Source organism: Amblyomma americanum, chromosome 1 (genome assembly GCF_052857255.1).
Source record: "Amblyomma americanum isolate KBUSLIRL-KWMA chromosome 1, ASM5285725v1, whole genome shotgun sequence".
NCBI lineage: Eukaryota > Metazoa > Arthropoda > Arachnida > Ixodida > Ixodidae > Amblyomma > Amblyomma americanum.
Genome location: NC_135497.1, coordinates 389,215,256 through 389,242,721, shown reverse-complemented (window position 1 = coordinate 389,242,721; position 27,466 = coordinate 389,215,256). Strand labels below are relative to the sequence as shown.

General features: G+C 49.5%; 1 protein-coding gene across 1 annotated transcript in view; it reads right to left on the bottom strand.

Annotated features, from left to right (window-relative positions):
* LOC144115703 (bone morphogenetic protein 2-like) overlaps positions 1-24,016 on the bottom strand; it is a 396,927-nt gene extending 372,911 nt beyond the window's left edge. Inside the window, exon 1 of the mRNA XM_077650176.1 lies at positions 22,713-24,016. Coding sequence (XP_077506302.1) covers positions 22,713-23,067 — 355 coding nt within the window. The 5' untranslated portion in view covers positions 23,068-24,016. The remainder of the gene's footprint in view (positions 1-22,712) is intronic.
* Between the last annotated feature and the right edge of the window lie 3,450 nt (positions 24,017-27,466).

Sequence of the window (27,466 nt, the reverse complement as noted above, 5' to 3'; positions counted from 1 at the left end):
ATGCTCCGCTGCCTCTGCATGGTTCGCGTGCGCGCGGCGGGCCCATAGCTGGGCGGACAGCGGGAACAGCCGCCATAACGACCCCCCCCCTTTCCTGAGGAGCGTAGCGTATCCGTATAGTAAACGAATGACGGGGCGAAAGCGACTGGCGACCGCCGTCGCTGAGCGGGCCACGGGACGCTGCGCAGCGACGACCGGAGAGAGGCAGCTAAAAGGAGCGCCTTCGCTAATGCGGGGGCGCGCAAGAGCGCGCACGACGGTGCCTCCAGCTCGTATTCCGCGAAACGGCCGCTGCAAGGTGACAGACAGCCCACATGTGCCGAAACGGCTTTGAAAAGTCCCTGCTTCTGACAGCGGCTGCGCAAGCATCTGTGTTCCTTCTGGGGCTATCTAAAGAGGAAATTAGGCAGCAAAAACGTAACAGATTTCTCAGCTGCACCATTATGTAATCTCATATCTGTATAGACGGTAGTCTCTTGTTTCCTTCTTACAGGCCTTACCACGAGCGGTGCGCTAACTCGTTGCGTGCTGGGCGTCTCTCGGATGTGTGCGGCCGGGAACTCCCTCTTCCGGACGAAATTCTCTCCGCCAGCAGCAATTAAGCGCCGAAAGGCGACGCCTACAGCTCGGTCGCCAAAGCCTTCAGATCTGCCGTAAAATCTGGCACTTGCATCGACAGAACCAGCTGCAAACGCGATTTCTCCGGCTTACGAAGGTTTTGCTAGCGATCACAACCGCCCCTGCATGAGCCTTGCAATTCGCTCTGGGTGCCTATTGGACAGATTCTATCGACTTCTATCTCTTCTACGGCTCGCCACAGACTAAGGAACGGGGTCAGGATAGAAAGCACGGGCTATGAGTGCGCAATTTTTCCTCTCACATCAGGAAAGAGCGAAAAAAAAAACACGTAGTTTGCGATTTCGTTAACAGCGCTTTCTATCGCAGTTTGCAGCGAGAACTTTTTTGTCCTGCCTCCCGAACTTCGCTCTGGATCAGGTCCAGTGAACAAGTCGCGAGCCGTCCGTCAATTTTCAACTACACTGGGTGGCTCGCGGCCACTCGAAATCCGGATCGCCAATACTCTTGCCGAAACCAATTTAGAAACACATTCGGTCCGAGTTCAAAAAAAAAATAGGAAAAACGCAAGTAGGAAGACCTGTTTCCGTTGGCCGCACTTTGAGCACGCCAGTCGCGGCGTCGCACATTGGTCAAGCATGGAGGTAATGCACCAGAACCGGGTGGGACTGCACGGAGCGACCAATCCTCGGTTTTGTTCATTGTCTGAACATTACGCACCTTCTGAGGAGCGCTTATTCCGTGCTTCGCGATTATATATCGCGGCCGTGAAATCTGTGGCTGCAATAGCAGAATTCACGCCCTGGTTAACGCGAGGCGACTGAAGTTCCACGCCGAATTTTTTAACATATTTTTATCCGAGAGAAAGGAAAGGAGCTTGTGCACTGCAGCCAGTATATCGAACGCAAAAATACACACAACATGCCAGCCAAATGTGTCGTCTTCATACACCGAATTGTAAACAAAACGACCTAATTACAGAAAAACGCGGTCAGCGCAAAATGTTCGACAACAACCACATTAGAAGGATTTAGCGTAGCGGAGGCGGACTAGCGTGGACGTAACCGGTTTACCGGACGGCTCTTGCGCAAGCGCAGGGACATTGTTTTCGTCATCCGGGGCCACTGCGCATGCGCTGTCGGCCTCCGGTAAACAGGTATACGTCCACGCTAGTACGCCTCCGCTACGCTAAATCTTTGTAATCTCGTTTCTGCTTTTTTTTCCTCTTTCCATCATGAAAACGTCTGAAATGAGAAAATTTTCTGATTTCATTTACCAAAAGACTCCCGCGCGAGTGTTTAGCGAACACGCCCCACGGCGGTATGGTACGATCTCTCCAGGCCTCCGTGGGTAGCGTTTTTGCGATTACCGTTAACATTGAATAACGAAAACTGAAGAGCTACCAAGGGCAGCTCCAAGAATGTTTGCACATTTAACGAAATATGCACGTCCCACAAATGCAAGATATGCACGTCTTTAGTCCATTGGATGGGAAGCGGTTGAGCCTCTAACAAGCATCAGTTTTGTAAATTTTCGGTCTTTCTTAGAGCACCGGTTTTAAAAAAACTGTCCGCTTGAGCCAAAAACCGCACGGCACTTTCTGAGATCAACATTTCATCTTAACGCTGCAGAAGCAGCCCTCTTTTTCGTGCCGCAGTGTGTCCGAAAACCAGCCGCAACCAGCCAATTCAAAAAAGTATTGTTTTATGCGCTGCGTGTTTTGCTCACTGCGCTTGTAGCAATAATTATTGCTACTGACAACGCATGCCACTGAAACGAAAATACATTATTCTTTCTAATGAGCTAAAACCTGTTGCTCTGTCATACAAGGGAGGGTCACAGCGATCGAGCAAACATTTTGAGAAATGGCTGCAGTGGCCACAAAAAGCAAGTGACCTGCGCCTTAATACGGAGAGCGGTGAGAACGAATCCCGAGCGCATCTGCCGGATGTTCCGCCCCTTGTATCTTAAGTACAGAACACCGGCGAAAGGTAGCGCCAAAGTGCAAATGCCGCAGTAATGACCTCTGTCTGTCTGTCTGTCTGCCTGTGTCTCTCTGTGTGTGTGTGTGTGTGTGTGTGTGTGTGTGTGTGTGTGTGTGTGTGTGTGTGTGTGTGTGTGTGTGTGTGTGTGTGTGTGTGTGTGTGTGTGTGTGTGTGTGTGTGTGTGTGTGTGTGTGTGTGTGTGTGTGTGTGTGTGTGTGTGTGTGTGTGTGTGTGTGTGTGTGTGTGTGTGTGTGTGTGTGTGTGTGTGTGTGTGTGTGTGTGTGTGTGTGTGTGTGTGTGTGTGTGTGTGTGTGTGTGTGTGTGTGTGTGTGTGTGTGTGTGTGTGTGTGTGTGTGTGTGTGTGTGTGTGTGTGTGTGTGTGTGTGTGTGTGTGTGTGTGTGTGTGTGTGTGTGTGTGTGTGTGTGTGTGTGTGTGTGTGTGTGTGTGTGTGTGTGTGTGTGTGTGTGTGTGTGTGTGTGTGTGTGTGTGTGTGTGTGTGTGTGTGTGTGTGTGTGTGTGTGTGTGTGTGTGTGTGTGTGTGTGTGTGTGTGTGTGTGTGTGTGTGTGTGTGTGTGTGTGTGTGTGTGTGTGTGTGTGTGTGTGTGTGTGTGTGTGTGTGTGTGTGTGTGTGTGTGTGTGTGTGTGTGTGTGTGTGTGTGTGTGTGTGTGTGTGTGTGTGTGTGTGTGTGTGTGTGTGTGTGTGTGTGTGTGTGTGTGTGTGTGTGTGTGTGTGTGTGTGTGTGTGTGTGTGTGTGTGTGTGTGTGTGTGTGTGTTAAATATTTTTAACAGACACAGACACATTTTAAAACAAACACACATTCAGCTGTCAGCCGAGTGAGTGAAGAGTTCTTAGGCCGTCAAGAGCAGTATAGTATGCGATGACATCACACCAAGAGGGGCCATCATGCGTCTCACGAAGGAACACTATAGGCGTTTCAAACGTGCTAAAACCTTTAGAGCATGATTTTCAAGTTAATGGAGACCATAGTAATGCACCTGAATGCACCTGAAGCATCTAAGGCAGCCCAGTTTCCGTTTCACTGGCCGCCACTATGCACTGCTCGGTGTGGGGATCCAACCCCAAAGCAGGCCACCGGTGTTGGGGGACTGCGCTTCGATCCCACCGCTGCCACCAGTTGTTCCTCTATTTTTCTCCGCTCATTTTCCCTTTGCTTTCGCTCATCTTCCTCTTTCTTTCGCCCATCCTGCTCTTTCTTTCGCTCCGCTTTGAGGAGTTCCCACGTATCGCTGTTTCTTCCTCGACGGTTTCCAAGAGCAATGCGCAAATGTCTGACTTTTTCATCTTCTCCTCTACCTCTACACCCAACTCTTCGCACAATGACAGCAAATCTGCCCTCAGAAACTTCATTAGGTCCATGTTTGCTGCTCTGAGCCTTGACTGTGCTGAACAACTGTTGACGTGAGTTACACACACTCGTCTCACTAATCAACTTCCCTTGATTCCCAGCAGTTCAAAGTACTAACCCAAACATTTGAAGCCTGGTGAATCTGAAGCATTGTTCAAGCACTCACCCACAGAAGCAACACCACGCCGCATGGTCGATCCAACCGCTGCCAACCAGTTGTTAGGTGTGGGGCTCCAACCCCATAGCAGGCCACCAGTGCTGGAGGATTGCGCTTCGATACTGCGTTTCAACATTGCAGCTCCGCAATATTCATGAGGGTTGTGCACCGTTTCACAATCCTGCCTTCCGGTGTCACGTCTGTTCAACTGAAACGATTCGGCCTGACTCGCTCTCTCTGGAGTCGCGCCACTCGAAATCTCATAGTCCAGTTTCTTTTTTTTTTTCATACGCGAGCTGTAAACTTCTGAGCTCCCTATTAACTCTTTCGAACTATGTAAAAATGCAAATAAACCCTTTCAGTCTCTTCTCCACCTCGAAGACCATCTCGTCTCTTCGTCACCCCGTAAAAGTAGTCTCCCGATCCGGAACCCGTGGACATCGACCTTGGCGTGAGACGGCCCAGGCGAACCAGGGGCCCGCATCAAACAGCACCGAAGCAGTCGGTAATCATGAAGCGTGTTCTTTTTTCAGAATATTTCTTTTTGTTTTTCTTCATGATTCGTTATTACGGACGTCTCGTTTTATGGATAATTTTTCGGGAACCTAAGTATCCATATTAACGATTCACTATTTTGCACCAGCGAGGGCTGGTACCATAGGGGCATTATCAAAGCACGCACTCACGCACGCACGCACGCACGTACAAAGAGACCATACACTGTCCTTGTACGCGACAGGCTGAAATCAAACTGAAAACCGACGGAGCATCATGGAGACTTTCGAGACTGTGGAATGCTTTCGTAACGTGAAGACAGCCAGCACCGACCAATAGCTGGCGCCAACGCTTCGCCCCGTCCACAGCCGCGCAAACCGCTTCGGCTCCCTGGCTGGTGATTTCGATATCTGCTGCTCGCTTTTTTCTGCTGCTTGCTTAGCGAATAGCTCGTGTATTCGCTAAATGAGTGCTTGAAGATCGTAGTACGCCACTGCACATTCACCGCGTGAGTGCGAAATTTCCCCAGGAATGCGCCGATGAGGACGACTGCACTCCAGTACTCTTGTTTACATCGCTGCGTACAATCGGCTAGTGCTCGTTTGCATGACATAAAACGCCAGTTGCGCTTCACTTGCATTAAATTTCCTCTTATCTTTTGTACCGGTTGTAGCCTTGCTTATTTACGCAGTGCGACAACTCTGCAGGAAGCGCAGATGCAATCGCCCGCCTGGAAAAACACTTGATAGCCGGGTTGCTGATAAAGCCTAGGACAGGCGTCCCACGCTAATTGTCCCTGCTTTCTTGGATGTGACCAATACTCGATTTTAAATCACTTTATCCAGAAGTATCTTCGGTGAGCGTTCGCATTAACTGAAGCGGCCTGATTTATTATCCACAAGGGAAGACGACGACTGCTGCTGGTCGCCTACATGCTGCTTCACACGGTGCGACGCGCACCATAAGATACGCCCCAGTTGCACTGTCGTTGCGACGCCCGCCAGTCGCAGCCGCTATTTCACTTGCTAGCGACATCTGTCAGTGCGCCGCGAGCGGCCTTTCGTTGGCAAGAAATGCCTTGGCAAATATAAATATCAGACACCTGGTAATGTGTTTTTGTCACAGTCGTGACAAATTCCATTGAGCTGTCGTACATTTTTGTGTTCGATAGAAAATTTGTTTTTGTTTTTTTGTTTTTTTTTTTTTGCGCTCGTGAACAGATACGTAACTACGAGCAGCCAGCCTACCTGGAAATTCTATCGTTTGACGGCTGGACCGCTCCCACTGATCGTGCCGACGGTGCGGTAGTACGAATTCGTTGGAAGTCCGTCTCAAAGGGTCTGCTATGATAAGGACGCGCTTTTCTGTCGCAAAGCGTCGGAAATCGCGCTTGACTGGGGCTACAATCGCATCGTGTGAAATCGCCTTCAGCGGCGCTTACCGCGATGCAAGCGATAGTCGATTTCAGGTCACTGTTTTCAAAACTACACGCCATAGTAATTTTCATTCGCTAGAACTTATGAATTCGCTCTCCACAATTGCCGAAATCACACACATGAAGCCTGCGGACTGGCTAGGCCTACTTGTCGCGGAAGGCGGTCTTAGGCGATTAAAATTTAGGAATTTGGCAAGCGTTTATCGCTGATGAGTGCTGAAGTATGCACATGTAAAATACAGGTGCTCGTTTCCCTTATTTGTAATAACGATAAGCTAGGGATAAGCGCATATATATTCACGGCGTCGTGTAATCAGCGTGAAGTTTTTGCTCGGCCGCCGATCTGCCGAGTATGTATACATGTAGGGCGACCGTCCGTCGATCAGATTTGTCGGTGTCCTTGGCCCGAACAGTATGTCACACTACAATGATTGACATGCGAGTGTTGGTCGTGCTGCATTGGTATCGTTGTAGGTCTAGTGTGACCGCAGTGGCCACTGACGTCGTCGCCGCGTCGCTGTACACTCTTTGAAAAAAAGGTAGTGAAAAGTGGAGCAGTTACCTGCTGTTAATTGCTGCAGTTACTACCTTTTTTTTAACAGTTGCTGCGTTTTTTTTAACAGTTGCTACCTTCGTGCTACCATCTTACGACCTCGATGAAAAAGCACGTAGTAAAAATGTAGTAAGTACGGCTGTTACTACCTTTTTGACTGTTACCACCTTTGTATTACCTCATTACCACCTCACTTAAAGCATAGTTAGTAAATGCGGCTGCTACTCGTGTGACACCATCCGGAACGAAAGCCGGCGAAATTGGAGGTACATATGTAGACGGTTCGAATCCCTGTCGAGAGCTATTCTATGGTATGGTATATACCAGTGAGAAGTCGTATGACGCCACCAGCAGCGGTGTACTATAAACGGTTACGTCCAAATTTTGATACATATGTCTAGAAAAACTGCCGCCAGCCTCATGCACGTGCGCCAGTGGTGCGCTCCCACTCCTCGCGCTCCTGGTCACATGTGTGACACCCGCCTGCGCGTTAGTAATGGGCTAGTTCGAGTGTCAATTTTTTGCATTCCATCTGGCTTTGTCGAAGCCATATAAGAACTCTGGTTCCAACTCTGGAGTCATATTTTAGCAAAGCAAAGTACTGCAGCGATGAGGCAGTGCCTGCGTCTTACCCAGAATTCAGCTTAGAGGTTGCTTTTACTGCTATCTAGAGGTAAGCGTCGCGGATGGTAGTTCCTGTCTCTGCTTTCGAAGGTATTAAATGACATTAAAGTATAGTCACTGTTACTACCTTCAAAGGTAGTAAATGTTACTAATGGTAGTCCCTATAACTACCGTCGAATGTAGTAACTGATATTAAACGTAGTTGCTACTACGTTTCGAGGTAGTAAATGCTACTAAGGGTAGTTGAAGACACTAACCCAAGGGTAGTAACTGTCACTAAAGGTAAGTCCTGTTGCTACCTCTCAGAGGTAGTAACCGTTACTACGTTGCAGTTACTACCTAAAGTTACTACCTACGTAGTAATATATATGACAAGCAGTTACTACCCTGAAAGTTGGCAACTACTACTACCTTTTTTTTTTGAGTGTATACACACTGGTATGCACAAAGCGAAACTCGATGGTAGCAGCGCCTTTGTAATACTACGAGTCAGTGCTGAAGCGGAATCGCGTTAAGTTCGTCGAGTTAGAATGCCATTCGAACGTACGCGTGTAGCAGGGGTATGAACTGACATCCTCCACGAGCGAGTTTCGTAGTGTGCGGGGAAGTTTTTGTTTTAGTGACTGCTGTAATGCTCGTTCATCTCAACGCGTGCGTGGTTTAGGTGGAGTCTATACAAAGCAGGAAATCGCCTTTTAGAACTCTTTGGAAAAAAAAAAACGTGGCAGATATCGGCTTTAGAAAAAGAGGTTCTTTACTTAAATCTAAGGCGGCGCATTCGGCGTGAATGAGCACGAGCTTAGCTGCATTTCTTTTTTTTACTTTTGATTGTATGTTGACTGAACGGTGGAGTGATTCAGAATGACTGAAGTACTTTCTAAAGTAAACCCGAGAGAAAAGATGATTTTCGTTCGGTTAGCTGCATATAACACCGTCTAGAAAGCGAGCGTGATGCTGAACTTTTCAAAAGATGTTTTGAGATGGGCCCTTATAGTTCTCGACGCTGACAATAATGGGCGAAAAATTTGCACAAATCCAAGGCTGCGACCCCTCGCAATACGGTGGGTGGAGCTTAAGTGCACATGTTTGCGCCACGGAAACGGCGAATAGGAGGTGACCAAGAGCGCAAGCGATGGTCAAATTGATTACCAAACTTCGAGAGTGACCAGAATGTCACGCTTATACCAGGGTGCATAAAACTAAAAAATAAAAAGGTCTCTTGTATTAGTTAATATTCGGAAACCACGACGTAAACACTTTCTGATGCCTCCCAGGGCTCTCATTCAAGGCTGAGAAGCCAGTTAGCGACGTTCTCCGTACGCCTTCGTACCATTCGATCGTGATTGGCTAGAACCATTGCTACCAGTTCCTTAGTATCGTTACCAGTCAGCGGTCAGGCGGTCACTAACCGCCTTACCACTGGAGCAATTTTCGTGGTATCGTCTCCGAATACCGGCTACGATAGCACTGCCCAAGCCCTTAAAAGAAATATTTCACCGAGTGAATAGCTGACAAGGAAGTGAACGCCGCTGTATGCTGGTGAGCAAGTGGGAAGTAAATATACTTAAAGTTACTGCAACAGATCATGAAACGCATCCTCGAGGCTCTTTTGCGAAGCCCACCTTTAGGGATCGTTTGGCCACCTTGCGACTGGTGTCGCGCCCTGAACACCTTTTCTCTTATTCGCTGGACGCATGCCGAATGTCCAAAATGTATTTTTTGCCGGTTCGCTCGGGTCGATTTCTCTCCTTCCGTCTCGGCTCGCGCCAGCTGAAGCGACGCAAAGCCCACCAAGGCCACGTACCGTGGCCTCAGCCCATGGTAACCCTGCTCAATCCGCTATCTTTAGGCGCCAGCTCATATCGTATCGGTTGTTTTGCACCTGAGATAGCTATCGTATAACCGGTGGCTTTGCTCGGTGTGCAGGCAAAAATTTACCAGCTAAGGCGACTGCCGAGTATCGTACAATTATCGACGCAGCGCACTCTCCGGAAAGCGGCCACGAGATGGTGGCATGGAAGAGACAGCACTGGAAGTGAGCGGGGCAAGTTCGACTAAGCTGGAGCGAGCGCCAGTCGCTCTGCGCTCAGGCAAGTCCTTCTTTAAAAAAATCACGAGGGCTGTTGCTTCTCATTTCGGCAAACTTTACCTATATACTTTAATGCAGCCCGAACTTAGCGTAGAAACGGGGCAGTTTTTACTGCCTGAATCCGATTTCTATTAACTCCTGCTGGCGCTTCCGGGCGACCAGCCAATAACAAGCGAACGGAAGCCATTTCCCGCAGGCATGGTTTTATAGCCTCCCACGAGATGCAGATAGAAAAGCGCGATGCAAGGAACTAATTAGAGCTATTGCCCTGCCACGTGAAAAATTTAACGTGATTTAAATGTAATAACATTCACTCCCCGTTATGTCACATTCTCCGCGCGCAGTTGCACGACGAAAAATAAGAGTCGACGTTAAGAGACCTCGTTCGATGTAACATCCTGTATTTTGCTCAACATGACATTTGCATATTTGCATGCAACCGAGTTTCAGCTCCCCAGAGTCCGAACTGATTACAGCGCCCAGTCAGCTAGCTCCGCGATAATCAAAATGTGAAACACCACACCACTTAATATCAAGTTCATAACGTTATTTTCATTTTTTTCAGAAACGATGCCCGACTGTCTATTTTGAACTCGTGCGATCTGGTTACATAACTTTTGTTATTTCCCTTCGTTTTTGCATATTTCTGTGTTGTTGCCTGGTAGCTCTGTTGTTTCGTTTGGCGATATTTGTGTTTTTACAGTTGGTTTTTTTTTCTACTGATTGTGCTTATTTATGCTAGTACTACTGCATATCTGTGCTCGCCTTTTTATACCTTATCAACCATTTCTGCCTCACCCCTCATCAGATTTTACCTGCAGTGCCTTGTCTTCTATGCAGAGATAACTTAAAACTAGAAGCTGGATTTTTCGGTTTTTATTTTTTGAAAATTCGGCGGACTTTTTTCGGTTTTTATTTGAGAACGCTACTTTCGTTGTTTTTTTCGGCGAATATTAGCTTTGATGAATGCAATACTCACTTTTTTCGGTGACTTAATGTAGCAATCCTTTGTGGTGAAAAGTCATTTAAAGTCGATCTCGGCATTTTTGTCATTCTGAACAATTAATTAACCAGCAATGAGCGCGTAAATGGTAATATTTGAAGCTGTGGTTGCAGAAAAAATTGCTAAGCTCATTAAAAGAGTAACTAAAGTTAATGAGATAGCAGGCAGACAAAAACGGAAGTGGAAGTTTACTTCTAAGAAATAGGTTGACATGTTATCGTTGGGTTGACACGCTGAGATGAGTGTGAGTGCGGGGCACCACGCGGCATGCGTGTTGATGGCAGCAATGAAACTGCCGCTCAGTCGTCGCGATATCCACAATGTACTTTTAGTGACGTCCATTCGCGGTTTCGTGTCAGTTTCGTGTCAGTTAATGCATTTCATTAACCTAATAAACCGACCGAATGCTCTAAGCAGGTCATGATAGTGAGGAAACAATGCTTAGCTAGAAGATGTGAGCAGATGATGCTTCCCGGTCTGAAGAGGCGTGTAAGCCAGCGGAGCAGTAGCTCAAATCGCACAACTGCGCTGCTTATCCAACAATTCCATTGTCGCATCATGCGCCTGGCTTCCCTGCTTAGTTAACTTTCGACTTTAAGTGAGTGTAACTCGCATTCAACAGCCAGGTTGCTATGCCTTCCAAGCCAAAAATACTAATCTTTTTGGTTAAAACCTAATTTCGAAAAAGTGAATTCGGCGTACTTTTATGGGCCCGCCGCGGTGGCTCAGTGGTTAGGGCGCTCGACTACTGATCCGGAGTTCCCGGGTTCGAACCCGACCGCGGCGGCTGCGTTTTTATGGAGGAAAAATGCTAAGGCGCCCGTGTGCTGTGCGATGTCAGTGCACGTTAAAGATCCCCAGGTGCTCGAAATTATTCCGGAGCCCTCCACTACGGCACCTCTCTCTTCCTTTCTTCCTTCACTCCCTCCTTTATCCCTTCCTTTACGGCGCGGTTCAGGTGTCCAACGATATATGAGACAGATACTGCGCCATTTCCTTTCACCAAAAAACCAACCAACCAATTTTATGGTGTTTTTTTCGGTTTAAACCGAAAAGTCCAAGCCCTACATATAACTGCGCTAGTGCTCTGCAGTAGGATAGAGCTTAAAGAACCAGCAGTTGGCAACAATGGATCATGGCCCGTGCGGAGTTTCATTACTCAACTAATAAATGAGAGCACTTAAGGATATCAATATTTTTATGCTTCACTCTTTTATTCCAGAGGCGAAAAAGTTTGTCGCTTATGATTTCTTCGCGTGCTTAGCTTTTTCGCTTCGACGTAGCAGGAGAAGCTTCGTAAAACAACTATTCCTTTGGCGCGGAGTGTGTAGCGGTCATGAATGTGGGCGGTTCTTCACTGCAGACTTGAGCGGTAACCGACAGTGTTCTGCTATATTTGATCATAAGAGGCCCCACTAGAGTCCTCTGCTTTATCATCTCCACTACGGCGTCCCTCATAGCCTGAATCACTTTGGGACGTTAAACCTGTGGAGAACCTGTTTCCCCCTTACCAAGACACCTAACCTTAGACATCCCTGATTCGTTTTTGAGATCAAGGTAGGCAGAAGTATAGGAAGGAAAAAACTCACAGGACGGTCACGACCATGCAGCGCTAGATTCAGCGATAGCTGTTTAGGCGTTTAGTCACGTGATCACTGGTGTAGCGGTCACGTGATGCACCCCTGCACTGGCAGGCGGCTGTTCCAAACAGAGCCACCCGTAGGCTCATACGACCCAGGTTAGCCTGCGCAACCGGTGGGTGCATACGCTAGGTCCACCGGTGACGCCGACGGCGACGGCGACGAGAAAGCCAGGGACAGGGGCATAACAGCTATCGCTGTAAAAATTGGCAGGACGGTTACCATTGGTTGACGCGAGATTCCGCGACAACAGCTGTTAAGGTGTTTATACTTTACGATGTGTTGTGGTAGAGAATATGACAGCGACCTCACATTTGTATAGTTCTAGGGCGCTCTTTCTATTTTTCCATACATAGCCGCTTTTCGTCTAGGTCTCCTCTCCAGTCCGCCGCTCTAGAAGCGCAGCAGTCCCCCTCCCCCCCTTCATAGCAACAACCACCACCACCACCGCTGATGATCCTCTCCTCGGGCAGCGCATTTCGCAGCAGCTGTCGCAGATGGACAGTGCAACATTTCTCCGCTTCCTTACTCCTCCTTCCATAGTATCAACTTTCTGGATGGTTACCATGATAAGCCTTCCTACACTCTCGGCATAACCTCTTCGCTTCGCAAACCTTACTCTCCCTTCCACAGCAACCGTCCTTCTTGGGCAAAAACCCTCCGCTTCGTTCCCATGGCAACCACGAACCAGTTTCGCCTTCTCACGCTCTCACCATGCCCTCTTCCTTCTACGATAATGATCCTCCTGTTGGGGATTTCTACGCTTTCGCCACACCCTCCTCCTCTCATGGTAACCACCTTATGGGCGGTTACCACTGCAAACATCCTCTGGTTACGCCTTCCTACGCTCTCGCCATGAAGCTTCCTTCCATGGTAATCCCCCTCGTCCTTCCGGGTAACCACCGGAGGGTGCTTTCCGTGGCAACCGGCGACCGGTTACGCCTTCTTACGTTCTCGCCATACCCTCCTCCTTCCACGATAACCACCTTCCAGATGGTTCCAGTGGTAACCACCCACCGGTTACGCATTTATCCGCTCACGTCAGCCCTTCCTACTTGCAATGCAACCCCCCTCCGAGCGGTTACCACTAGCAGCGCACCCACCGGTAACGCCGAAAACAACGACAGACAGCGACATACTATTCGGATGCGAAACCCAGGAACGAGCGCCGCTTAACAGCTGTCGATGTAAAAGACACCTTCATTAGTTTGATTTCTATGCGCTTGCGGAACCAGTGTCTTTAATTTCGCGTTCCTTTTTGTAAAAACATTCGGTACGCAACCATGCAAGTAACATGAGGACGTCATAGAGGTTTACGATCTCTTCTCCACGCTTTACCCCTCCCTTCCTGCCGAACATAAAGCCATTTGCGAATTCTGGCGATGAAAAACAATGCCACGTTAGAAAACAGGGCGCAATAGTAATTGAATGGCTTATTGAAAGCGTTCTTACATTAAAAAGTACAATCTAAAATTACAAGTAGCTCAAATTTGATGGATCGGTATGACTTTCGAGAAATATATCGAAGTGAGACCTCAGAGGAAACGAGGCAAGCAGTAGCAGTTGGGAATCCGATGATAAAACAAACATAGCGGCTGCCCAAAGTAAACAAAGAGCTACCAGCCGTTGAGGTAAAAATGTCAGATCTAGTTATCATGGCGGATTTCAGAAAAGAAAATGTGCATTTCCCCCAAGGACAACCCCGTTATCCGTGGACTCGTAGCGAACAGCAGCGGCCGTCCGCGCTAACATGGCGTCGGAGACAAGCGCACAGAAGTTATGTGCCGGTAATGTCGCAAGGCGTCTATTTTTAACGGCGCAAAATAGGAGCTCATAAAGATAACCAAATAAAATGGCTTGGGTCAAGCCGTTTGCTTTCCTTAATTATCCTTGTAAATGTACATTTTTCTGCACTGCTACTCCCCACCCTGCTATCGATCGGAGCCACACAGTCGGCCCCAAAACGAATGCCAATGAGCGCCTCGAACTCATTCGAATGCGAACGTCGTTTTGAGGCAATGCCATTAAGTTTTGCGATGTGACAGCAAACGAATGACATCTGCAGTAAATGTCACTCTTTGGAAAGGTTCTAAATTTGGCGCGTGACAGACGGACAACTTTGTTCTCTGTTGCATACGTGCCGCTAAGAGAGTGCGGCCTGGCTGAAAGATGAATCGTGCGACGCACTTAGCAGGCGGAGTGTCCGTACTCGATACGCTGGAGGAGGCGTTTCGGGACGACGTCATAACGAACGCACCGCGATCTAAAGCTCGGCCCAGACTGATTGGGGCACATTAACTCAGGCATGCGTACTTTGTACTTATGGGAGTTAACAAGCGAAAGGATAGGAACGAATTACACCACATTTCGTGCCTGATTACTCGAGTTCGTGAAGTGCCATCGCCTCGGTAGACAGCCGCTTATCGCGCACTGGGCACGACTTGGTGGCACCGAAGCAGAAATCAGGCGGTTGCATGAAGACACAGGGAAACGTGAAAAGCGTAGTAAACTACTGAGCTGTCCGAGCCACAATTTATGGCGATGGCACGCATTCACCGACCACTGCCGCCGTGTCCCAGCTTCTCGTCAGCGTCAGCGCGATTTAGTCTTGGCCGCGCCTTGAGATAAAGCTGACGGAATGGAGGGCGGTGGCACGTTGGAGGAGGGGAACACGTAGGAGTGGCACGGCAGCGTTGACGGAGCGAGTCAAGAACCGGGGGCCTCCAGTGCAGGATCGCACACGAAGTTGTCGGCGAAGCACCACTGGACGGCCGCCGTCGAGATCTACTGGCGCCACTCTTCTCGCCCCAGACACAAGGATTGTCGGCATTCTGTTGGGGTCTGCAGGTGCAAGCGTTAATGCCGAGGACAAGAAAAGACCGCAAATACCGTTCTGCTCTGGAGAGGTTATTCATTTGTTTCTCAACAAAGGAACGGAGGTGGCGGCGGGCGTATTGAGAGGGAGGCGAGTCGAGAGTCTCTGACAAAAACTAATATTACTGGCGCCTCATAGAAACTCCGGAGCGACGCTACTTAATTATCTCCGTTTTTTTTTAATTGCACCGATATGAATGCGCTGCCTAACGAACCTTCGTTTGATTCAATGCCCGTTTTAAGGCCATTAATGATGATGCACCGCATTTTCCGCGATACCTGATGACAATTTTAACACTTCTCGTTTTTCACCGCACTGTCGTTTCTCCCGAAGCATTTATGCTTCATCAGACCACCTCCAATGCAACGAGGTTGCTTCTTTAATGCATCTTACTTACTGTACACGCTTTATACTCCGCTCTGCTTTGCATACGTTTTCATATTTCCGCCCCTGCACCTTCTATCACCAGAGCAGCAGGTCACGCGGCCATGAATACGTGTGATAACCTGCGTGCGTTCCTTTTCTCTGCGTTGTTTCGCTCTCTCTTTGGCTGCACAGCATCAAATTGCAAAAGTGGGAGAAGTGCCAATTAACGCCTCAAGATTCTGTTACAAACTCATCGTGTACGCGTCGATGCTTTTTTAGACACGGCTTTCATAACTCATTTCTTATGCAAATCAAGTCGTAGGACTCTTTTACAGGCGCAAACTTTTACGGCCTCATGGACTCGCAGTGTTTCTGCCGTCGTTTTGCAGTAGACGACGGCTGGCCTAACGTTTTGAGTGCAGACGAGAAGCACTGCCGTCTCGGTAGCAGGACGCGAAGCAGTGCGGCCGGCTTCCACAATTGACGCTTATATTTAACCACAAAGCGACCTCACACGGGCACCAAATCGATATTAGGGACGTTAGGCACCATTCACGTTGGATTCACGTTTTACTCTTATGCCCAATACAAAAAGCGATGCGACCGCATGCGTATGCGCGAAGGTGCATTCTCTTTCAATCTCTTTTAAGAAAGCAATGTAAATTTAAAAAAAAAGGGCGAGAAGTTCCCGCTGATTTTGGGAATTCGAGAAACCATCTACACGCTAACTTCAAACGCAGTTTAGAAGGCAAGAACACAGGGGCGGATTTATGGGCTCCTCTTGGAAGGGGTGTCTGTGTGTTTGTGTGGGACCTTCTTTATAAATACGCCCCTGCAAGAAAACAAGGAAATAGCTACAGATTTGTCTGGTCTCCAGGTAGCCCAAAGGCTCCGAACGCTTTTTTGAAAGTGAGGAAGTGAAAACACCGCATTCGAAACCCTTGCTGTAAGCGCATTCTCAGTAGCTCTAGGTTTCTGCAGCTGTGACGTGCATATCTCTTTATGTGCCGACCACAGAGCCGTTCAGTTCTTGCACCCGTCCCACGGGTGGCACCGTACGAGCAGATTTCTTGTAAACTTGAAAATAACCGCTGGCCGCAGCGCTGTTCTTCGCTCCCGTTCGACATAGCACTCGGGACACTCGCATTGTGCGCAGTATAGATCTGCTTACGTCGCGCTGGATATTTTGTCGCTTAAGCACAACATATAATAACGATCAATTCTGCTTATTGAAAGCCTTGACGTCAACTACTCTGCTTGAGTGGCGCCCTGGCTTCGCGCGAGAGTAGAATATTCACAGCGTGGTGTCGCTATCACATCCAGTGCTTGTTGCACTGGCCCGTCTGCGCGCCACGCGTAGAAGATGTAAATACCCTACGCACGTTCAGCGCATTCCATACTAGGAAATGCTCCGTCGTAGCCACAGAGAGCATTTCATGCTGTGCATGCAGGGTCAGGGGGCCTTACGAAGAAGTAGACCAAAATAAGGCGCTTCTAAACCTGGGAAACAAATGCATTGCAACGACGCTTAATACAGGCTTTAGCAGACCTCCCCACTGCCCATAGGCGTCGAATATACTGTAAGAATATTACATCTCTCTCTCTCGTTCGCAGATTCTATTCTATGCAAGCTTATTCACGAATGTAAATGTTCTGGAATCCATTGTGTAAGTTCGATCTCTATGCCTGCATTTGAACTCGATGACCGTGAACTTGTGTATGTGTTTTGTAGGGGTGTGCGAATAGTAGCTTGGGTAATATGTAGCTTAGCTATCGAATCGAATGCGAATAGCTAGTGCAGCTAAAAACCAAATCGAACACGAATCAAGTAGTGGCAGAACCGAACCGAATATTTTTATGAATATTCAATAATTGAGCAAATATTCGTACATAACGAATAATCACGCAAAACCGCTGAGCGACAGCAATGGTTCTGCGATGCGGCTCTGAAATTTACGGAGCTGTAGTTCTCAAAAGGCGCCCCACTGATCTCCACTAGGGAGTGCGCCACAGAGTCAGATGAGTAACTCCATGGCCTTGCCACATTCATGCGACCGTATCACGATCTAGCCGCCGCGGTGGCTCAGTGGTTATGGCGCTCGGCTGCTGGCCCGAAAGACGCGGGTTCGATCCCGGCCACGGCGGTCGAATTTCGATGGAGGCGAAATTCTAGAGGCCCGTCTACTGTGCGTTGTCAGTGCACGTTAGCGAACCCCAGGTGAACGTAATTTCCGGAGCCCTTCACTACGGCGTCCCTCATAGCCTAAGTCGCTTTGGGACGTTAAACCCCCTTAAACCATAAACCGTATCACGATGTGACCGTATCACGATCTGACCGTACCGGCTTCACGTGATACGTAAAAGCAAATTGCCCTTTGCTACTGGCGATGGCAGCGAATAAACTAGCGCCACATCTCAACAGATGAGAGGGGCTACGTACGAGTAATATTTTCCGAGATCAGACATAAACGCATGCAGGGTATGCTAAACCTGCCTGTGCCTTGCCGCATCGCCCAATATTGGAGTCCATATAAGAGTATTATGAACACCGCCACACACGACTGGACCGTGTACTAGTGGTGAGCCCTCCTTCTCTCGCAGACTGAACGCGGCAGCATGACGTGAGGCTTCGGAGTGGGCCCTGCTTTTGACAGTCGACGAATAAAACTACGCAGTGCATTATTCGAACTTCGTTTAATTACGCGAAGATTACCCGAAATTTGAGCACATATTCGATTCGTTTCGAATAATTTTGTACGTGCTCTATTTGGTTCCTTAAGCGAATCGAATCGGAGGGTATTCAACTCGCTATTCAAAAATTTCGAATGTTCGGTACATCCGTAGTATTTTGGTGTACGTGGCCGTATGGTTGCTGAGAACTCAAGTGCGACCATGAATTAGCTTTGCGGCGTGTCATTCGTTCGTTCGTAAGTTGATTCATTACTTCATTTTCGACCGATTCAGAGAAGGTAGTACATATACGAATGTATTGAACTAAGATCCGAGTATGATTTGCACACCTCTAAATGTAAATATTTTATGCGAGATATGTGTGGTATGCACAGCCTTCGTCGAAAAGAACAGAGATAATGGTTCGATTCTAAGGCGTGCAGCGGGGATTCTGTCAAGGACTCCGGAACAGGGGGCCCAGTCCCCAACTGCTTGCACTCAGACCAGATTTTTGACACACGCATCAATTCTAGGACGTTAGTAATGTAAAGCACAGTGGGGCTGAGCTAGCTGGCTTCGCGGCCAATGGTGAAGCATTTAGTTTAAGTAACCTAAAGCAATCATGTCCCAACAGAAGCCGTTGATAGATTGCCCTGTGTTCATGAGCATGGCTAGCAGAACTGAAACAGACTGTGCGCAAAACTATATAATGTAGCCGATTACTCTTCCCGTGTCCATCTTTATAAAGCTACCAGCTTCAAGTTAGGCTTTATAGGAGTGTAATATAAAAATTTAAATGAAATTTATATTTAAATTAAAAATGCAGCAAATAAATATTAAGTCAAACTCCAAGTCTTGTACCCCCCCCCCCCCCCCCCCCACACACACACACACCCCAGAAAAAGGTTCCCTAGTGCTGGCTCCTGTAGAATCCGCGGAGGTGCTAACTTTCGTAGGGGTGAGTCTGGGAGTTCCTCTCAACTTGGAGAGATCTGAAACGCTGGCGATGCACAGCCAGTCACACAGCATGACCCAGAATGAAACCCTTCGGGCTCAATGCCTTTTTCTGAAGGCTGCGCCTTGGCGGGGAAGGACACGATGGAGCCCGATTTTCTCCTTCCGAGCTCGCGATAACTTTTCTTCATTTTATACATATTCACATCGCCATTGTATCCATATCCATCATACATTAGAAGAGAAGGTGTAGCCGGCGCCTACAACGGATATCAGCGTTTCCTCTAATAAGGGATAATAATAATAAAAAAACATGCATTCTCCATGCGCGCGAGCGCCGCCACACCTCCTGTGAGGAGCAGCGGGCGGCGTTTACAAACGCGGAGCACGCTCGGCGGGGCACTTGGACGACGCGGGGCAGCAGCGCTGCTGTCACAGGCCTCCCCTCTCGTTCTCCACCCAACTGGGGGTTCTCTTTGGCGGATCTCTTCCGAGGCGGCCGCAGCGCAGTGTCTCAGATGACACCCCCCCTCTGCGCAGACGAACCATCCCGCGTGGTGTGCCAGCGAGGCATTAGTCTCGGCGTCTACACGGAAACGCGGCGAGCTTGATTTATCAATGGAGCGAGTTTCGCGCCTGCGTCTCGCCACGCGAGAAAATTTCTGAGTTCACTGCACCCTGCCGGGCTGTGTGTGTCAAGCGACATCATCGTGCAGGCACGGAGCGAAAGTGTGTGGACGGCTTCTTCTTGCTCAGTGGCGCCACTTCTGCGCACCTTACCATGCGATCACACTGTGTGTACTACAGCGCATTGTCTATTACGCTGTTACCAGCAGCGGCAACAGAGCAGTCACTACCAGCGATGTACTGACGGCCGCTCACTCTTCATTGGAATTTTCTTCGTTGGAAAGTGCATTCGTGGTTGTCCTTCCCTCAAGACAGGCACATCTCAGCGCGGCCACTGTAGCTGCGTGGTGACGGTTTCCGCCCAACTTGTGTGCGATGAATGGCTCAAGTAACGGCGGTAGTTGAGGGGCCGTGTCTCGCGTTACGCAACGTTCCCGCCCCTCTCATGCAGCATTGTATCTAGCTTTGAACCAGTCATACCTTCCGTCCACATGTATTCTCATTATGAGGATGGCAAAATCGCTGCGCTACTCTTAGCGAGTAAAGCATTGATTGACGCTAGTATGTCCTTTTTTCCAATAAGGGACTGCAGGGCGGCTGTGTAGTGTGAAATGTTTTTATTCCTCTGTTTACGCACGAGCCGTAAGCATTGTCGACATCTTCAAACCCGTTACTTCAGCATTTTAGTCGCTAATTAAACTCACTATTAGGCAACTCTGCCCAGCAACCAAAATGGGCAGATATTCCCTTAGCAAAAACATGCGCCTACAAAAATGTATAATGTTTTGTATTTTGCAGTCGCATATATTTTTAACGTCAATACGTTGAGCGTTTCATTTCTCTTGAAAACGTTTTCGGATCTTTAACTTCCTTCACGAATTATGGCAGGTATGTTCTGTGCAGCGACACTCCTACGTGGAGCAGTTTGCACGTACCAGCTCTCCGTGTAGGTATCCAAACATGTTTCACCTTGCATATCATATATTTCATAAGAGTGGACGCCCCATATTTTCAATGGCAGCATTAGATGTCTAGCAAGCAGCCGCATTTTAAAGCGTGGCACCACGCCCCACTGCACCCTTCCACATTACTGACACTTCCTGTGCTGCAAAGCGCCGTGTGCTTCATGCTTGACTGCAGCTTTTTTTGCTTTTCGCATGCTTTCGCACGTATATGTGCTCATATCTAACCGTACGAGCAGTTTTATATGGTAGGTGGAGCCGCGGCTCAGTATATGCCGCGGCACTCACGATGACGCGACCAAATGCATGTTGCTGGCTTTTGTATGTAGCAATTCACAATATTTTCTGTATTGTGCTTAATTGCATATTTAGTCGAAATAAACTGACCAACTTCGCAAGCAACGAAGATAGACGAAAAAGTCCAATGGAAAGTTGCAGAACGGTCCGCGAAACATCCAATCGAACCGTTTCTCACTTTGCATTCATTAGGTATTGCCGTGTTTTCGCTCACTGCAGATGCCCGCTAAATACAAAAACTACCACGTGACGTGTCCACTTACGCGCCGCGATTCCGGTGCTCTCAAACGTTCCCCGTAGGAACGAACAGAACATTTAGCCTGGTGTGCTGCCGCTTAAAAGGCGACACGGCTGCGACGCAGCAGCTGGCTTTGCTATACAGGCCAGCGGCATGCTTCCCTTGTGGCGCTTGATAGCGACGAGCAGGCACAGTCCTTATCGCTGGTGCTCGCGTAAATCGCACAGCCAGCGCCTGCGTCCCCGCCGTGTCACCTTTTAAGCGGCAGCACACCAGGCTAAATGTTCTGTTCGTTCCTACGGGGAACGTTTGAGAGCACCGGAATCGCGGCGCGTAAGTGGACACGTCACGTGGTAGTTTTTGTATTTAGCGGGCATCTGCAGTGAGCGGGAAAAAAAAACGATATGTAAGATGGACAGTTAGAAACTGTTCAACTGGACGTTTCGCGGGCCGTTTCACAACTTTCTAATTGGACTTTTTCGTCTATCTTCGTTGCCTGCGAAGTTATTTTAACTAATTATGCAATTAAGCAGAATACAAAAAATAGTTTGAGTTGCTACATACAATAGCCAGCAACGTGCATTTGTTAACGTCGTCTTAGAGTGCCGCGGAATATTTTTAAACCCTGGCTAAAATTAGCTGGGACACCCTGTAATAAGCCCTAATAACTTTCTAAGCTCTTCCTCAGGCTGCTGTCATTGGTCGCTCAGGTTGCTGCACGGGAACACAAGAGGGCTAACATCGTACGAGGCGTATTTAGTGTTTCTTGAAGGCGGAATTTATCTCTGATCCGTCAAGGCAACGGTTTGGTGCAAGACGCTTTTCCCAAGCATCTCACCCCAGAAAAGCCGAGCACAAGGCCGGGGGAAATCTTGTACTCATTCAAAAACCGGTGGGTACCAGGCGGCGGTTGGGATCGAACCCAGCCCCTCGCGAATGCGGGGCGGATGCTCTACCACAAGGCCACGCTTCACTTTGATAATTTCTCAGTCTTTCAAGTCACCATAGCGAAACACCAGAAGGGACCTCAAACCCTAAAAAAAAAAATATATGATCCTCATTGAGGTGGCGGGGAAAAATACCCCCCGGCAGTACGCATGTTCAGACATGAAAACAGTCCCATGTGCTAGGTCTTGCGCAGTTGCGAAGCGTCGACATCTCCCCCCCCCCCCTCCCCCGGCACCCCCTTTCGTCCTAGGTGGGTAAACGCTGTGTCATCAAGGGGGAAAAAAGTAAATAAAATGTTCCGGTTGCAGTCTAGAAGCTGAAATACCTACCGTTACACGTGTATTTTCCTTATTCTCATTCTGCGCCGCTACATTCCTCCGTGGTATTCTTATCGAAACCAGTGAAACCACGCGATAAGACATACCAAACACGTCACATTTATGATGGTTTGAGTAGCAAATAAGCAACGTGTGAGGCATTTGTCCCTCCTTTCAAGTGGCATTGCAAGCAAGGCCGGCATCAGCGCAAGCTGCTTTCGAGCGCGGAGCGTTGCCAACCCCGCCGTCGACGATTATCGCGCACCGGGAGCGATATCTCCGCCGCAGCCCGACCGTTAGAATTCGCGCAGTCACAATTTCCACGGGTCGAGCCGAGGTTTACCGGAGCTACGCAGACGCTGCGGTGAAACACTGTGCGCCTCGGCGTGTCCAAGGCGCGCACGCGCCGGGAGGCGTTCGTGGTCAGACTCTGGGCTTCCACAGCGCGCCTTGCGAATCGCGTCTCCCGTCGGTCGCGTCCTGGGCACGCAGCCACGCGAGGGCGAAGACGCGTGGGCGCTGCAGCACCTACCTCGGTCGGGAAAGCTGCGCACCAGGTTGGCGTTGTACTTGTTGGCCGATCGCGTAATCCCTCCGGATCCCGCGGTGGCGTTGTACAGCTCGAGCATGTAGACGGGCGGCTGCTGGTGACGCTCGCGGCGGCGCGGCTCGCGCAGGCCGAACACCTGGAGCAGCCGCGACACGGCCGCCCCGTCCTTGGGGGCGCGAGGCTGCTGCTGGCGGCCGCGGGGCTGCTCCTCGCTGCCGGCCGACACCGAAGACGCCGAGGAGACGTCCTCGATGGCGTTGGACAGTTCGTGGCGTTGCGGCACGGCCGCCGCCGACAGCGCCCGAAGGGCTAGCAGCAGGAGCCACGCGAGCCGCATCGTTCGCACTTGGGGGTTCAGGAGGACTCACGCAGCCCACGACCACGCCAACTCACGCCCGGGTCTGTCGTCGATGGTGAGAGCACGCGCGTGTCCCTTTGTGTCCGGCTGTCGCTGACGACGGCGGCGCGTGACGATAACGAACGTCGGGGCACGAAGACTTGGTGCGCGCCGATGACGACGAGTTGATGTAGCTAAGCTTGACCTGAGGGCGTCACGATCACTCAGTCACTTCACGTGTCACGGCCATGATGCCGAAACGAGTTGGCATCGCAGCTCTGCTGGAGGATGGGTCGGATACGGGGGATGGGCAAACGATAAAATACCGCACCGGTGATCGTGCAGCTCACCACGAGATCGTCGTCTTGGGAGCAAGAACAGCTGCGTGGAATGGGAGTCGCTGTCCTTGCACGGAGGGACGCCAGTCGACGCGCACGTGCTTTCCAACTGTTGCTGCCGGCGCGCTCCGAAACCAGAGTACTGCCAGAGCCAACAGGATCCTCTCCTTCGATTGGTCCGTCTACCGCCAAGGTGTGTAACCGCGAGACGTGCAATCGGACCGACAGTCTACCACCGGTGTCCACCCTCCTCCAAAAGGGGAAGGAATATTAGAGGGAGGCGGTAGAGGTAAGCTGCAGTGGGTCTTGCGGTAGCAGAGGGGTTCACCAGTACTCAAAACGCTCCCGAAAGCGCGGGCGCAAACGGCGACCAACTTCGCCGGAGATTGAAGCGCGCGTGGTGAGAACTCGCGAAGCGAGCGGCGGCAGCAAAGTCCGAAGAGAGCGCGCGGTCCAACCTCACCGGCGGCGATCTGAGGGGCGACTGACTTGAAACGCCGCCGCCACCAACCAGCATGGCATCGACTCGGGCCGCACCGCTCCGCGAGCCCCCCTCCTCGCCAAGCGGCGGATGCCGCTGCAGGCCGCCCCGCTTCCCTCCTCCGCTCTCTCGCTCTCTCCCGCACTTCGCTGCTCCTTCGGACGACGAGTCGCGCGTAGTGAAGCCAAGTCTGAGCAAACAAGGGGCGGCTGCTGTGTTGCTTCGTTCGCAAAACGAGTCGCCCTTTCTTCCCGTCTTTCGCATCGCGACCGAGGTGCAGGGTGAACTAGGGAAATATACACACTCAGGCACACCCGTGTATTCTTCTCGCCATCGAACACGCACCCCGTCTGTTGTTCGCGGTCTTTTCTAGACTGTCCGTCCCATGCGCGCTTTGGGCCTCTCCGTCGCGTTCGCGGGCTTGTCGCGCGGCAGTTGTTCCCGGAGAGCCGCATACCTGAGCCCTCCGCCACAAACCCTGACCTCCTCTCTCGCGACTCCAAGTTCACGGGGAGAGACGGCGCGACTCTTGAATGCTCGCACAACTCGCCGCCGCGTCGACCACTCCACCCCCTCCCCCAGGTTCTCTCACTCCGAGACATCTTCACCTCGGTATCTTTGCTGCCTTTTACATTGTACCCCGCCGCGTCGGGGAAGCCCGCCTCTCCCGCTATTCTTATTCTATGGCCTTCGATATTGTGTTGAATCTCTGGTTCTGACACGGAGCAGCTTTCGTTCCCTTTTTCTAAGGGATATACGGGTTTACAGGGGCCGCTGTGGACACTTCATGCGGTCACACCGCGTTTCTACTGGATTCGAAACTGGTTCGACAAAGTGTTTGTTTTGTCGTGTGCTCAGCTCGCTCGACCCGTTTTCTCCTGTTTCTTTTCTTTTTTGTGTCTGCGTGTGTGTGTGGTGGCCTCTTTCGAGCTGTCTTCGTTTTATTGATCAGGAAAGAGAAAAAAAGCAGAAACCATCCTTGTGTACAACGTGTTCCTTGTTGGATTCGTGCCCGAAACCTCTCTCGTTAATTTCCTCCGAGAATTCCTCCTTGAGCACATCGGCCTTCCGGTCGCAACCGAAAAGAGAAACAATAAAATGGGCACCGACCAGGCTGTTGACGTGGGTGGGCTCGTGGCAGCGAATAAGGTGATTTTATCTTTGGGGCAGTTATGAGGACTTCACCTATCTTCCCCGGTATTTCGTTCCGGTAGCCAGCGGAAAAGCGCCTAGTTGCCGCTGTTCATGCGGGTGATACGGCGCAGTGAAACATGTCACATTCGGTGTTGTGGTGACGCAACTCAAGCGAGAAGTCCTGGCTGGGCAAAAGATTAATCTTTTTTTTCTCCATCGAACAATTAGGTTCTGATCACTCGTCCCGGCCAGTGGCCGAGTAGATGCCGGTGACAGCAAGATCGTGGACTCTGGAGCGAATGATGAATATTAAGGTGGAACATGCGCAGTATGGAATCGTAACCTTACACAGAATGCGTTGGACTCCTTGGAGGAGAGGTAGTTGCGCAAACCCTTACGACTGCGGGTTTGAGAGCGACACAACTAATACTCGCTCAAGGCACTGATATGCTCAAGGTACTCCGACACTTTTCAGCTAGCCCTGAAGCTTTCCCGTAGCGCCGGCACCGGAATGGAAGATTTTTGTTCGGCGCCTCGACTAGCCGCGCCGCACCGTTCAAGGGGCACAACCCTGCATGCATAGCAGAAAAGATGGGCTGAGAAGGGAGAAGCCATACCATATATATCACCAGGCGGCCCTCAACTGCTACCTATATCCTGAAGGAACCTGAAACAAGTCGACCGTTCCCTTGCCTCACGGAAAATTCCAGTCCGCGACCCCGAGCCCGTTTCTTCCTGCACGAGACAAGACGTGTTCCTGTCGTCGATCGGGAGCAAGTACTAACTTCGCCTAACATCACCCTTCTTTGACGGCAGCGGCTTGCGTAGTTGCGGGTCCTTGTATTGAATTTAAATTTGGGGGAAGCTTCAGTGCCATTGGAACGCTATCCATAAGGAACCTGTCGGAGCGAACAACAATGCTAGTGGCGCCCAATGCGCACGTCATTTGACGACATCAGTTAATTCGTTAGACAACCCACCTGCGCTACCGGAACCTGTACAGGAAACAACTCACAGAGGGACAGAGCCCAACAGCAAAGAGAACGACCATCAACGCTCGGTCCTGTTGTCCTCCGTCCTATATGTTCTTGTGTTCTGCCTCTTTGTGCGCTGGTTCCTGTATACAAGGGAATTAACCAACTAGCCTAACAGCAAGTGTTGCTATTACAACACCACGACTCCCACTGTTGCGATACGAAAATTCTCGAACTACTGTCGTCCATTGGGCGGTGGGGGGCTCAGGCAGCCCTAAAGAGTGGAATAAGAGAGATTTTAGTTTATTATTTAGTGTTTTTTCGAGCACTGTCTAACAATTAAGCCTATTTAGGGATTTCCCTAAGAAGCGAACGTCGACAAGCATTTATCTGCGTGAATGTGTTCAGGGATGATGATTATCCGGAGTTCTGCGAACGAGAAAAATAAAGTAAGTGTAAGTTTCAATATGAACTTATCACGGTAGCTGATGACTACGCTCCGCTACCAAGCGTCATGTTGCTGCTTCTATCCCTGCCGCGGCGACCGCATGTCTTTTGCAGACAATATATAAAAGCGAACAAACACTCGTGTACTGTTAGTTGTGGCCACGTCAAAAACCCCAGGGGGCCTAAATTTGTAACCTTTCGCCATCGCGTGAGCATCTGCATCGACTCTGGCTCGTAGCTAGCGTCCAGTATTAGGTTCAGTATGACATCTGAGAACCAGTCATTACGTAACGTGTGCCGAAGAAGTAATGTCGTCTGAGTGCTGCAGCAAAGATGAAAAAAAAATGCGTGAGAAGATGAGAAATTGATTTTGTCAACAAAAGAGGAAATGCTGCACGAAAAGAGTGTGGAAGATAATAAAGGAACTCGAATCCAGTTTCACGAATGGTCTTCGGCTTGAGGTTTTAAATATTGACAAGAAAATGAATTACAGTGAGTAGGTATATGGAAACGGATGACTGCAACAGAGCAACTTATGTGAGTTCTAACTGAAAAGGAATAAATGCCTAAGCGCATAACAATAGGGGAGTTTATGCAGTATTATTGCTGGACATATCATTAAATTAATGAAAGAAAGGGGGCAGGTTCACGGAGCATCTGCAGCACAAGCGATGTAAAAACTAAAAAAGAAAGAAGAAAGTGTAAACTATGGAAAGTAATCTTAAAATGGTATTTTGTGACTAAGACGTAGTGAACAGTGGATGTTCACAATGACGCGGTAGAAAGCGCTGAAATAGTAAACGAAAACTGAGTTTTGAAAATATGTTCCGATGAAAGAAATGAGAATCGTTCAACCTTGGCACCACGCTCAGAAATGATATCTGTTTTAAAAGCACTGATGCGAAACTGTCCACTCTCTCTCACGATTTTTTTGTTTTGTCATTAGTTGTTTTGATAATAAGCAGTTTGTCGACCTTCTCGTGCCAAGTACGAGAGCAGTGGCCATACACAGGTATGCCATCTCT